Raw genomic sequence first — 13,523 nt, forward strand, 5'->3', positions numbered from 1 at the left:
ACCTTATTATTGCATAAAACTTGAAGATAGTCAAATCCAAAATGTACAGTCACGGCTACTTTTTATTCCACACTGCATTAGTCGAATGTCTTGTTATGACAAGACCAGCGAGACATATTGTTTTCATTATATCAAACAAATGTACAGCCTTTACTGTCCTGCATATTCGATTCAACAGCAAAAACCAGAGAAATCCCGACAAAATTTTCAAAAACAGTTACATCAAGGAAAGTAAGCGCCACGGGAAATAAACAAGTACACACACACACTGTACAAACTTGGTTTGTCTGGAATAAAAAACATTCTCTGTAATAAATAAATAGATTTTGAGGCGTTGCCACAGTAGCCGAGCATGAAGATAGAAAGAAAATGCCATTTTCAAATTTAATTATATCTCAAAAAAGGAGTGCGCAGAACACCTTGTATTCGGTACTCGTTGGGCATGAAGAACTTCCCCGAACAGAGGCAACTTACCCCAAACGCAAGATTCTTTACAAAATTGCAAGTGCAGAAAAAGAAAACCCATAAGCTCTAAAGTTGCCAAGAAAAATCTACAGCATAGTTTATATATATATTTTTATATATAGAGAGATTGAATCTCCGATATTACAAAAAGGAGACCCGACTTGACCCGAGACAGAATTAACGATATACAAAAAGGAGACGCGACGCGACATGGAATTAATGAAAATGACAGCCCCTTAGGGAAAAAGGGGGCTCAGAGCCAAAGTGCCCCAGCCTCCTTCAAGAGAGGAACGAGCGAGCCATTTATATGAGAAGCCATTACGCGGTCCAGTCCTCCCACAAGCTTTCCGCCGACAAAAACAGCAGGAACCGATGGGCTCCCGCCCAGCAACCTGAGCAGGGCTTTCTCAATCTCCTTACCGCCGTGCTCCTCGTCGAGTTCGTAGACAGTAGGATTGACCCCCAGCCCACAGAAGAGCCTCTTGACAACATGGCACATGCAGCAAGAACTTATACTGAAAACCACCACGGCGCTCTCGGCGGCCAACTGATGGATTCTTTCCACAGGCGACATCAGGCTGCTGGTGGACGAACCCGACTGGCTCGCCAGATGCAGAGACGTTCGCTCACCATAGGAGCCCTCGCCGAACTGATTATAGGCCCGAGCGTGATACTGCATATTGTATAGTGGGGGGACGGGGGGAGCGGACTGCTAAGGGGGGCGCGCGCAAGCTGAAACAAGAACGAAGGACTGAGACTATAAGACAAGGGAGAGGAGAGCGTCGTTACGCATGAAAAATAAAGAGGGAATGAGAATGTGGTGTGTGAGATGGGAGAGGGGGGTGTGGGGGTTATATACACATGCCCCACTTTGTCTTGTAGCGGAACGCCTGGCCTCACGCCCTGGCCACCTAGGATCGAATTAAGTCCCTCTACCTCGGTTACAACAAGGCCCCTAGTATATCATAATAAATATATTATTTCGAGTCCCTAGGCCATTATGATGATGATCACCATACGCATACACACATCGGTTGATGCGAATGCATCGGCAGGCCGCAGCGAGTGACGTTCCCGCTGCTGTGCTCACACGTCAGTGATACATACACACTTATTATGTAAAAAATATGAGGGGCCATGGGCAATGATGGGGGCTTGGATGGATGGATGAGTGAGGCATTGAGAGCGGGATGTAAGAATAATGATGATGATGTCGCGGCAAGGCTTCCGCATGCGGCGCCATGTCGTTCTTTGTCTTGAAGGAGGAGGAGTGGGAATGTCGCACGTACGAAGCCGACATTCGCTCACGCCACGCCCCTCTCTCTTCCCATTCCCTACATTCCAAATTCCCGACCCCAACCCACGACCCGTCCCGTCCCGTCCCATGTGTGCGGGTCCCTCTGACGATCGCCCACTGTTGTGGCCGTAGAATTGCAGTCGTGTCCTGCTCGCGTGCAGAGGAGGACTGAGCAGTGAGGAGTAAGGGGGAGGAAGGTAAACGCAAGAGGGGGGGCGAAAAGCAGAAAAGCTGTGAGGCGTGGCATGCCGTCATAGTCAAACACCCACGTCTTACCACTCTGCCGTCTCCTACAACACACACTATTCACATTTTGAGGATGCCCTTACAGGCTTGGAATTTTAAAACCTGGTCACTTTTTAAGTTTGTGTAGTCTAATGAGGCAGAGGAGTTGTCCAGAAAAGTTACGGAAATTCTAGTTATATTTAAAGAAAATTTGGCAAGGATTTTTGTAAATCCAAGTTATAGTTTAAAATTTTAGCTGTTTTAAAGGTTTTTGATGGTGCTAAATTCATTTCCACCATCAAAAACACAATTCAAACACTACTTTTATAAGATTTTTTGAAATTTTTTTGCCCGGATTCCACCCACTTTTGGCCGTCCGGGCAATTCCTCCGCCTCTTTAGACGACTCCTTTTAAATTTGACGGTGTTCACATTTCTTTTACTCATTTTTAGTGATTTACTTTTCAAATTGAACAGTTTTCATACTTCTTTCACCTATAAGATAGGATCAATTTTTACAATTTTTTAATTATATTTTCACACTTTTTTTCACCCATCTTTACAAGGTGAATAAAAAATCTCAACAATTTTACAATTTTTTTAATTATATTTTAAGAAAACAAATAATTCCATTCCTCCCTCTCCTGTGCACTGCAATATCTGCCGTATATGTGTGCTTCTACCCGGTACACATTCAACGGTCTAAGCAGTGTGCGCCACCCAAATCAAATTATATGGCAACTGACCAGTGACCAGTGACCCCACTATATCATATTAACACCCAGCGCAATCCACATTTTTTAAATGTTTTTTTCCAAAATCAGCATCGCATAATGATAGTTATGTCACCCTTTGCACGAGTAATCACAGTTGACAGTAATAGTCCCCTGTACACTCGTGTCTCTCTTATCCACTCACCTTCTGTTTTATTATCTGTTTCCGTTAGGGCGTTGTTGTTTTACAGTTAACTATATAATAACCCCCATTGCTGACCACTCTGTCAAAACTATGTGTGAGGTAGATGTACAAATCTTTAAATCACAATTCTCAGCTTCTGAAATTACGCTTTGAAAATGGTGAAGTTGCCTGCAACAAATTCCCATACCGGAAAAACCAGAAACATGACCAAATTCTTACACTAAAAGATCAAAAATTATTATAATGACGAAAAAATGTTTCATGGTATCAAAAAAATCTTTATTATCATCAAATTTTTAACTATAAAAATCTACATATTAAAATTATTATAATGTTTTAGGTAATACATAACATTTCATTCTATAAAATTAAAATTAAATAAGCTGTAACAAAATTGCAGTATAAACATAAAAACAAAATTGCTATATAAACATAAGAGTCATCTAGATACACACTAATCAATCACTTTTTTTTTTTAATTTATAATTTTTAAAATAATATGGAAAATATTTTAAGAAATAAGATATACAACATTATAGGATTTTTGGTAATACATTTCTTCATATACTTCATCTATAAGCTTCATCTTGATTATGAAGAGATTGAATTAAGTCTTTTGAAAAATAAAAAGAATGAATTTTTTTTATGGAATTTAAAATAAAAAATTTCAAGAGCTATTACAATTTTTAAAAAATATACTTCAAAATGATCAGCATCATCTCCATTATTACAAGGTTTAATTAAAATTTTTGAAAAATAAAAAAAGGAATGTTTTTTTTTTTTCCTCTATGATGAGCATCATCTTCATTATGAGGAGGGTTTAACTAAAACTTTTGAAAAATAAAAAGAGAGAATTTTTTTTTTATTATAGAGAATAGAATAGAAAATTTCAAAAACTAGATGTCAAAATTATAGATAAAATGTTTTGAATTTGAAATTAAGTATTGTTTTATTAAAAATTATTAATAAAATAAGTTTTAAATTTGAAATTAATTATTATTTTATTAAATATTATAAATAAAATAGGTTTTAAATTTATTTATAAAATATGTTTTAAATTTGAAATTAATTAATATTTTATTAATAACTTTTAATACCTTATTTTTTAAGTTTTTATGAAGAGTATATTTTTTAAGATTGAAAATATATAGGGTTTCCATAATATTAAGAAGTTTAAATTTAATCAAAATTAATATTTCATGAATATTTTTTAAGAATTAATTGTTTAGTTTTTACTAAAAGCTTATTGTTTTGGATTGGAAATAAGTTTGGTGTTGATTATAAATTTAGGTTGTTATACTCTAATATAATTTATTTTATAAAATTTATTACAATTATTTTTTAATTTTAAAGATTTTATGTTTAAATATAATAATTATATTTATTTGACCATTTCAATATGGATTTTAATATTTTACTGAAAACTTAAAAAGTATAATTAAGAATTATTAATAAAATATGTTTTAAATTTGATAAATGCTAAAATAATTAATAAACTTAATAATATGTTAATATTTTATAAGTTTTGATGGTTAGTATTTTTTGTTTTTATTAAAAGTATTTTTTAATTGGAAATAAGGAGAGTGTTATGGATTTTAAGAATGTTGTTAAAAATTTTATTTTAGAAAATTCTATCTTTAACTAATATAAATTTCATTAATTATTTCGATATGGAAATTAATGTTTTAGTTTGAGTAAATCAACCACAATCACAAAAGAGTTAGGTTTAACTATAAAAGTCATGTTCTATTTATCATCTCGATATGGAATTTAATATTTTAGTTTAAGTAAATTAACCTCAACTACAAAATATTTATTTTTAACTATGTTTAATTAATGATCACAATATGGAGTTTAATATTCTATTTTTTAAACCCTGGCTTAAATCAACCACAACCAGAGACAAGTATCATTAATTAGACCAGTGCTAAGCTCTTTTTACGATGACACTATTTTAAGCCCTTCATGTGAATCAATCACAACCACATACACTATCATTAATTAGAACCATGCTAAACCCCTTTTACAATTTTTAACTCTGAAAATCATCAAATTCTTAATTGTGAAAATCTACATACTAAAATTATTATAATATTTTTATTAATACATAGCATTTTATTCCAATATTCATGAATAAAATTAAAATTAAGTAAAGTGTAATAAATTAATGTTTAAATATAATAATTATATTTATTTGACCATTTCAATATGGATTTAAATAATATTTTATTTTTTCACATAAAAAAACTAAAAAAAATAGAATTAAGAATTATTAATAAAATATGTTTTAAACAATAAATACTAAAATAGTTAATTTACTATTTTATTAATAAGTTTTGATGATTAGTTTTTTTATTTTTATTAAGAGTGTTTTTTTAAATTGAAAATAAGTAGAGTGTCGGTTATGAACTTTAAGAAGGTTGTTAAACAATTTATTCTAGAAAATTCCATTACAGTTATCTTTAACTAATAAAATCAACATATTCAAACGTAATAACTATGTTTCCTTAATTTTTCGTTATGGAAATTAATATTTTAATTTGAGTAAATCAACCATAACCGCAAAACAATTAATTTTAACTATAAAAATCATATTTTGTTAGTCATCTCAATATGGAATTTAATATTATTATTTTTAAACCCTTCATGTAAATCAACCACAACCAAAAATAATTATTTTTAACTATAAAAATCAACATACTTAAATGTAATAATTATGTTTAGTTAATCATCTCGGGATGAAGTTTAATATTCTATTTTTTAAACCCTTCACGCAAATTAACCACAACCACAAAATGGTTACCCTTAACTATAAATCTACATACTCAAACACAATAATTGCGTTTAGTTAATCATTTCAATATGAAGTTTAATTTTTTATTTTTTAAATCCTTCACGTAAATCAACCACAACCTGAGACAAGTATCATTAATTAGGCCCACGCTAAGCTCTTTTTACAATGATACTATTTTAAACCCTTCATGTGAATCAACAACAACCACATACACTATCATTAATGAGATCCATGCTAAGCCCCTTTTACAATGATACTATCATTTTAAACCCTTCACGTGAATCAACAACAACCACATACACTATCATTAATGAGATCCATGCTAAGCCCATTTTACAATGATATTATCAAAAGCATCATCTCCTAGGGATCTTCAATCAGTGGATTGGTTTAAGGATAGTGGAGGTTTTAGAGAAATTTACAATATCACAATTAAAATAATACATGGCACCTCCTCATTAATGACTTCTATTATACAAAAGGGGAAGAAGGGAGTGGAGTCAACACTATTATATTTAGGGTAACTAAGAGTTTTCTAGATGGGAGAGGGAACTAAATAAAGAAAGAAACTAATCTATTATTTAATTATTGATTTAATAATCTTTTTTTGAGTGAAATTTGGTTTAAAAATTGCAAAAATATTTTAAATGTGATAGAATTTGTCGTAAATCTAGACTTTTCATTCCTTTTAAGTGTTTCCCACCACTCAAGAAGTATAATCACCATGTAGTTCTCATGTGACCTTTCTAGTTGATCATGAGCCATAAACTTCTTATATTCCTTCAACTATGCCCAACCAACATGTCATAACTAAACATAAGCTTAACACTTCATAGTGATTAAATATAAAGTGTTTGCTTTTACTCTAGTATATGTTACACCATTGCCACCCAACCATAAGAAATGCTACATCATTGCCTCCCATAAACCAACTACACATGACCAATAGATTTTCCCAATAAAATAACATGTTTTCATTTGTCCAAGCCAACACTTGATAGTCCCTAAAAATAATGTCCTTTCTTCTCCACGCATTCACATACCTTTAGTGCACTCATCAACATTATTAGGATAACATAGATAGCACAAAATCCATCAAATTACTAGATCATGTCGTCTTTTGCCCAATATTCCTCTAAATAACCTTATTGGTCATCCACCCTTACTTGCCTAAACATCCTTGGTCCTCCTAGCTAATGCAACAATACACTGCCCTAACCATTTCGAAACATTCACCCATGAGTTAATCACTAAAGAAATGAAACATATAGACTTGTTTCACACACTTAGCCAAGCTTCCCCAAGGCATCATCTCTTCTGCCACTACCTATAACACTTCAAGTAGGTGGGGGGGGATTTGAGCTCACAACAAAATTCCTACAAAAATGAATTGGTAACTAGGAAAGTAAATAAATTCATCACCTAGTTAGTCTATGACATCTAGCTAAATATTTAATGAAGCAAAACAAAAGTAAAAGGTGATAAAGATACAAAAAGACATTAGGAAATACTTATAACCATGTCTCCAAAATAGTGAAAAATATATACAAAGCACACAATATTTATAGAGAAATAAACAATGAAACAATATTACGAACAAATTGATCAATATGGTCCCCAATTGTGAGAACTCCCCCTATGATAACATGTTGGTAATCTTCCTTGGGAAGGGATTGAAAGGATCTAGTAGAAACCCTAGAGGGAAACCATAAATCTAAACCAACCAAGATTTACAAAAGGAAGGATCCAAAAAAAGCAATAAAATAGTCGATGACGATAAGTCTCTACAATGAGAGAGTTAGTGGACACAATATATGCAGGCATTGCAAGCGTTGGATAAAAAATTGGAAAGTGATAAGTAAAAAACTAGAGCATTTCAATGCTTTTGGGATAAATATTTTGTAACATGAACTAAACATAAAATAGGGTTGTTTGTAGACCAAAGAACAACACAGTGCCATTCAAGGCATGAAAAAAAGCCATAGAAAAATTCCAAGCCTTCTAATTATTCATAATATTTTTCTTCTTGAAAGGTGCTCTTTATTCATAAGCATGAACGGGCTTACACAATTCATGGATGGTGTGTTAGGGACAAAATATAAGGAAGTGGAGAAATCATCTCTAAACTTATTAACTCCTATATGCTCCCATTCTAAATATGAGGAAATTGGGAACCACAAAAATAACATATCTAACGGACTAAGGTGGAACAAATCAAGCATGTGTGTTGAGTTAGATACAAGGTAGGAAGAATATGTCTAATCAAAGAACTCAAAAAATCATGCATGCCAAGGTTAAACCAAGGTAGGAAGAGTATGTATAACCAAAGAACCCAAAAAAGGATACTAAAGAATGGTCTAGAAAAGTATGTTGAAGGGACTTTTCCTAGGCACTAGGCATCAAAGGAGAAAATTAAATTCATACATTTGTAGCAATGTAAGACAATAGCCAAGGATTACAACTAATTTGAGTCTCGAGAAGACAGGTGGTAGGGACCCTACTTTAGGTGCCATTAGCAATGGCATGATAGGAGGCATGCCAAGAGAACTTGGCTAAGGGCACATGGAAAGTCTATATAGCTTAGTATCCTTTGTGACTGACTCATGGTGATTCATGAGATGGTTAGAGTCGTATACTAGTTTGATGTGGACAAGAACCAAGGATGTTTAGCCTAATAGGGTCATATGATCAATGAGGTCTTGCAATGCAAGATTGATGAAGGATATATTTGGCAATGCATTGGATAGTGTGTTAACTAGACAATGTGTTATTCGTTCCAAGGCAACATTTCTTATGAGTATATTGAAGATATGATAAAACATGTTGTCACTAAATACATGACTTTTAGAGGACTAAAATAGGTTAGCCTAGATGAATGGATAAATGATAACACAATCTTACATTTGGTGGTTAGTTGTTCAAGTGTGTTTATCTTGGGGGAGGCAATACAACATTGCCTATGGTTGTGTGGTGATGGCACATCTTCACCTATAGTGAAACAAGCACTCGGACAATCCGCATAGCATAAAGTGCATGACTTGGGCTTGGTCAAGACATGTCTATTAGGTATAGCCCAAGTGATTCAAGCAACTAATAATGATGCCCAAGTAGCAAGACCATGCCGACTTCATGTAACTAAAAGACTTCTCGAGTGTTATGGGACACTCGAGTGGAGCGAAAATTCTATCCATGTTATATGTCAGCTCATGGTCATTTTCATTCATTAAGAGTATGAATACACCAAGTGCATACACTATAAAAGTAACTATTAAACTTCATCACAATTCGAGTGGTTGGGATTGATCCCCCTTGAGCCCCCTTCTAAATTATAGTCTCTCCTAATTTTATGGTCACTTCATCACCCTTCAAAAACTATAATTAGGTCACATAACCATAGTGTAACGGTCATCCCCTACCTCACATTACAAGATTATGACCAACATTTTCTTTTTGAATCTCAAGGTTTTAAAAAACCTTTTTTCCCTAAAAAGTCTCTTAACTATAGAATAAGCATTTTACAAATAGTTTATTCACTAACCTACTTTGAACTTAAAAGTTATAGTTATATAAAATAATTTAAACATATACCAAACCACCCTTTCTATTCATGGAATTAATCATATTTCATAATGAAAACTCTCAATCCTAACAATAAAACATTCCTTTTAACATTGCAAATAGATTCTCCAACCTACATTTTTTACAAAGACATCTCAATATCACAGTTTATCCCAACTAAATATACGATTTCTATGTTTGACCAAAAAAAAATATCCTCAAACTTAAACTATGACAAAATTAATTTATTTCGTACAAAATTAGTTGATTTCATAATATCATATAGGCTTTTAAACTAATTTCATGCACGATTACTGAATCCAATGAGAAAAATCATTTCATTCCGAAAGAATTATTTTCCCAACCAAGAAAAACCTTAAATCAAGGCAAGTTCTACACTTTAATAGTGATAACTGGTACAAAATTCCAACTCATATTCTTACAATTGGAATAAGTTGGTTGGTAGAAAATGATTGAAAGGCTTTGAGTCAACACATTGTAACCTTGGGAGAAAGGAAGCCATGGCAGCATAATTTTGGAATGGTTCAAGCACCATATTCTTACAATTGGAATAAGTTGGTTGGTGGGTAGAAAATGATTGAAATGCCTTGAGTCAACACATTGTAACCTTGGTAGGAAGGAAAGCCATGGCACCATAATTTTGGAATGTTTCAAGCACCATCATAGGATTTGTGGGCTTTAAGATCCACGTTTCAATTCTCTCATCATAAGCATAATGCTGAGGTCCATGGCTAATATGTGCATTCATATATCATATATTCTGGATTGCACATCATACCGGACAAATTTCAATCTCAGAACGGCTAGTACTGGATTTGGCAACAACTTTACTTTTTCTAATGTTAAATAAAATAATACAACCGTGATGTATCCTTGAAATGTTAATTAAAATATTGAAGGCGACCGTTTTCTCGGAGCTCCAACTGCGGTTGGGTATATTGAAAGCGTCGTGGGTGATAATTGGTCATGGCGGCCAATTGGAGATAGAATATTGGCCAAATTAGAGACGGGAATCGCTCCGCTGATTTGGCAGGTTGAATAGCGAGGAGATGCAGGATTGGCGAAGGATGACGCATGACATTTGTCTTATTTTTTAACGGGACTCGCTCCTTACGTCAGAGCCTGCGCGTGCACTTTGCTTGCAGCCTCCACAACCGTCACGGCCCACTCCCCGGCGGCGCGCTCTGCATGGCAATTACAGTGACAATGGCAATGGCATACATTTTATTACAAATTTGTTAGCAATAATAATCAGCTCATGGGACTCGATGCTGTGTCGGGCCACTTAAATTCCCCGTGCGGAGAAATAATAAAAGACGCGGATGGTGCAGAAACGACTGAGCTGCAGAGTTATTGAAATTTGATACCATAAATGAACTCTGAACTCTTTGACAAGTAGTTTAAAAATGAAAGTAAATTGGCTCGGAAAATAATGAAAATTTTTGAGAGATTTTCAGAAAATTTGATAATTTTTTTAGGAAATCTTAGTTACAACGGTTAATTTCAAGATTTTGATTTTTTTAAAAGTATTTAATAGTGTTAAATCTATTTCCACTGTAAAAACAAGATTCAAACACTTTTACTATTAAATTTTTTAGGGTCTTTGATATGGCTAAATCTATTTCCCCTATAAGATTCAAAAACTACTCTTAAACTTTTTAAGAAAAAATGACCGGATTCTAGTCTCCAGCTCCGGTAGTCAACTTCATTATTTGAGGGCCGCCGCCATGGTTGTCGGCCTACTGGTTCGTGCCTGCGCGCGCTCTATTAGTTAATGATTAGCAGCGGCGGTGAGGGATAATAGTTCGGTAAATTGAATATCATTGACGTAATTAGAGGTCTGCGTGGCTGCATATTATTTGAAACAAAAGGGGGGCTGTGCGGCGGCGTTTGAGGCCGTTGATTCGCACGGCGTAATGTGTGGGGCGCCCGTCCGTCCGTCCGGCCCGAGTTGTAACGACTTGGTCGAGACAGCGACAGAGAGAGACAGAGACAGCGACATGTGCGTGGTGGCGATGAGTGCAATAACAGCAATGGCAACACACAACTCTGCCCGCATGCTGCCGCCAGCGGCTGCCGTTAACCTTTGTTGGGCATGCAGTACGTACACTACACTGCACTTACCCATCCGCGCAGGCCGGCCTAGGAGGAGGGTGCCATATAGGCGAGACTGGGGGCGATGGGTAATTTTCATTGGTCATTACGAACAAATCAAGAACCCTCTGCTTATGCTGTTGGTTACCCATACGCTTTTGCCTTTTCGCGTTAGCAGCAGCGGCAGCCATGGTCAAAGTACTCATAGGTCTGAGATAGGTGGACATGGACAGAGCAAGCAAATTGCGATAGGCTCTGCCCATGGCTGGCTCGCTGTGTGTGTGTGCGCGCGCGCAACGAGCGTGCCGGGGATGACAAAGGTTTCTCGTGCAGCGCACTCTTCTTTGCTCGCTTTGCTGCAAATAAAAAAAATGTCTGACAGCCCCAAGGGAATGCGATTTCTGTGACCACTTTAAAAGATAAAAAGTATGCAAAAAGCGTTGAAGAAACGAGAACAATGATTACCCTCTTCTATGACTCAGTCAAACTGTTTTCTTCCTTACGCGTGATTCCCTGAGATTTCTAAGGATATTGCCTTGTAAACAACATCGCATTATTATTATTATTTCTCGTCTCTCCTCGCATGCCAACTTTTACTTTAGATTATTCACAATACTGTTGCACATGTAATGCCCTTCCGGAATATATAAATTATCAATCTCGTGTGTTGTTTTTGACTTGTTGCTGTGTATATACTCCAATAACGTTTGTGAATATACCATGATTGCATCCAAGTCAAACCCAAAAGTAAAGCAATGGCACCACATAAGAGACAAAAACCTGAACAAGAGACATGTCACCTATCACTATCTCTCCATTCACTTTAATATATCCCAATGTTCGGATTTCTTCCCACAATAATATTCTTCTTCTTTTTTTTCTCTTTCGATTGTCTTAGAGTCAAGAAGTCAAAATCTCCATCATGAAAGCTCATGTGAAACATTATTATATATACCCTTTTAAACTTTAAATCCTCCTTTCTCCACATAATAAGCAACCTATGCCTTTTCTTGTAAGTGGATATCCTTTTTTATTTCAATCTGCTACATATGCATAGCATATGTACTTGCAACTTTGGTTATGTTATAAGATTATTGTTGTATTGTTTGATAACTAATTAATTTAACACCTTCACTTAATAATTGAATTTGATACAACTGCAAGCTTAATTTTAAATTAAAAAAATTTGATTTTATCGAGTTTAGTAATTATATATGATATTTTTTTATTAAAAAATAATATTAAAATAAATATGTACATTATATATTAATGGTTTGAACCTTATTTACTTATATAGATAAGTTTCTCTATTATAAAACAATATTAAAAATAAATTATACATTACTTATTAATTGTTTGATGTAATATTGATGAATTTCTAATATAATTATTTCTAGTATGATAGATTTATCTTTCACTATTTTGAGAACACTCTAGTGTTTGTAAAAAGTAAAGCCTAATATCAAGTAATACTTCACAATATTAAACACATATTGTTAATTATTTGTTAATTGTTTGATGTAATGTTGACGAATTTCAATATGATTATTTCTAGTATGGTAGATTTGATTGTTCACCATTCGGAAAACACTCTAATTGTTGTAAAAAAGTGAAGTCTACATTCTTGAATTAAGTTGAAGGCCAACCAATATCTCACATAACCGCTTTGCCTCAAAGCTTGTGTTAATGGCTATTTTGTATTCTACTTCAATGGAATATAAGGAAATTATAGGTTGTGACTTGCTTTGCCATGATTTCTCCTACTAAACCCATAGTTAATACATAATTTATAGTGGGCTCTCATGTATCAACTAGTCTATTCCAATCACAATTGTTATTCCATACTAGCATCAAACTAGGAATTTTGTATATAGAGTGCCAAAGTCTATGGTCCCTTCGATATATTGAATATAAAGAGCCAAATTCTATGGCCCCTTTGATATATTGAATATAGAGTGCCATACTCTTGAAGCTTAAACATGAATCATGCATAGGTCTAATCAAATGGTAGTAAGATAAATCAAGCTACATATCAATTATCAATACAAGGACTCATTGACTAATGGTGAATAATTGTAAGTTGTGAATTTTATTCCAACTTTCATAGGTCCAGATGTAGGATTACATTTAATGAGTCTAAATTTTTCTAAAA

General features: G+C 34.2%; 1 protein-coding gene across 1 annotated transcript; it reads right to left on the reverse strand.

The window, feature by feature from the left end:
* Window positions 1–310: 310 nt before the first annotated feature.
* Window positions 311–1,285, reverse strand: LOC149223287 (glutaredoxin-C1-like). The gene has a single exon (XM_089383266.1). The coding sequence runs from the start codon at window positions 1,142–1,144 to the stop codon at window positions 719–721; it is 426 nt and encodes a 141-aa protein (XP_089239392.1). The 5' UTR covers window positions 1,145–1,285; the 3' UTR covers window positions 311–718.
* Between the last annotated feature and the right edge of the window lie 12,238 nt (window positions 1,286–13,523).

This window comes from Pinus tabuliformis, chromosome Q (assembly GCF_031772625.1).
Source record: "Pinus tabuliformis cultivar Carrire ecotype Pingquan chromosome Q, CPIR1, whole genome shotgun sequence".
NCBI classification, from domain to species: domain Eukaryota; kingdom Viridiplantae; phylum Streptophyta; class Pinopsida; order Pinales; family Pinaceae; genus Pinus; species Pinus tabuliformis.

Bases quoted from the DNA above. Each gene is read 5' to 3' on its own strand.
- LOC149223287 (XM_089383266.1), bottom strand. From the start codon at position 1,144: ATGCAGTATCACGCTCGGGCCTATAATCAGTTCGGCGAGGGCTCCTAT.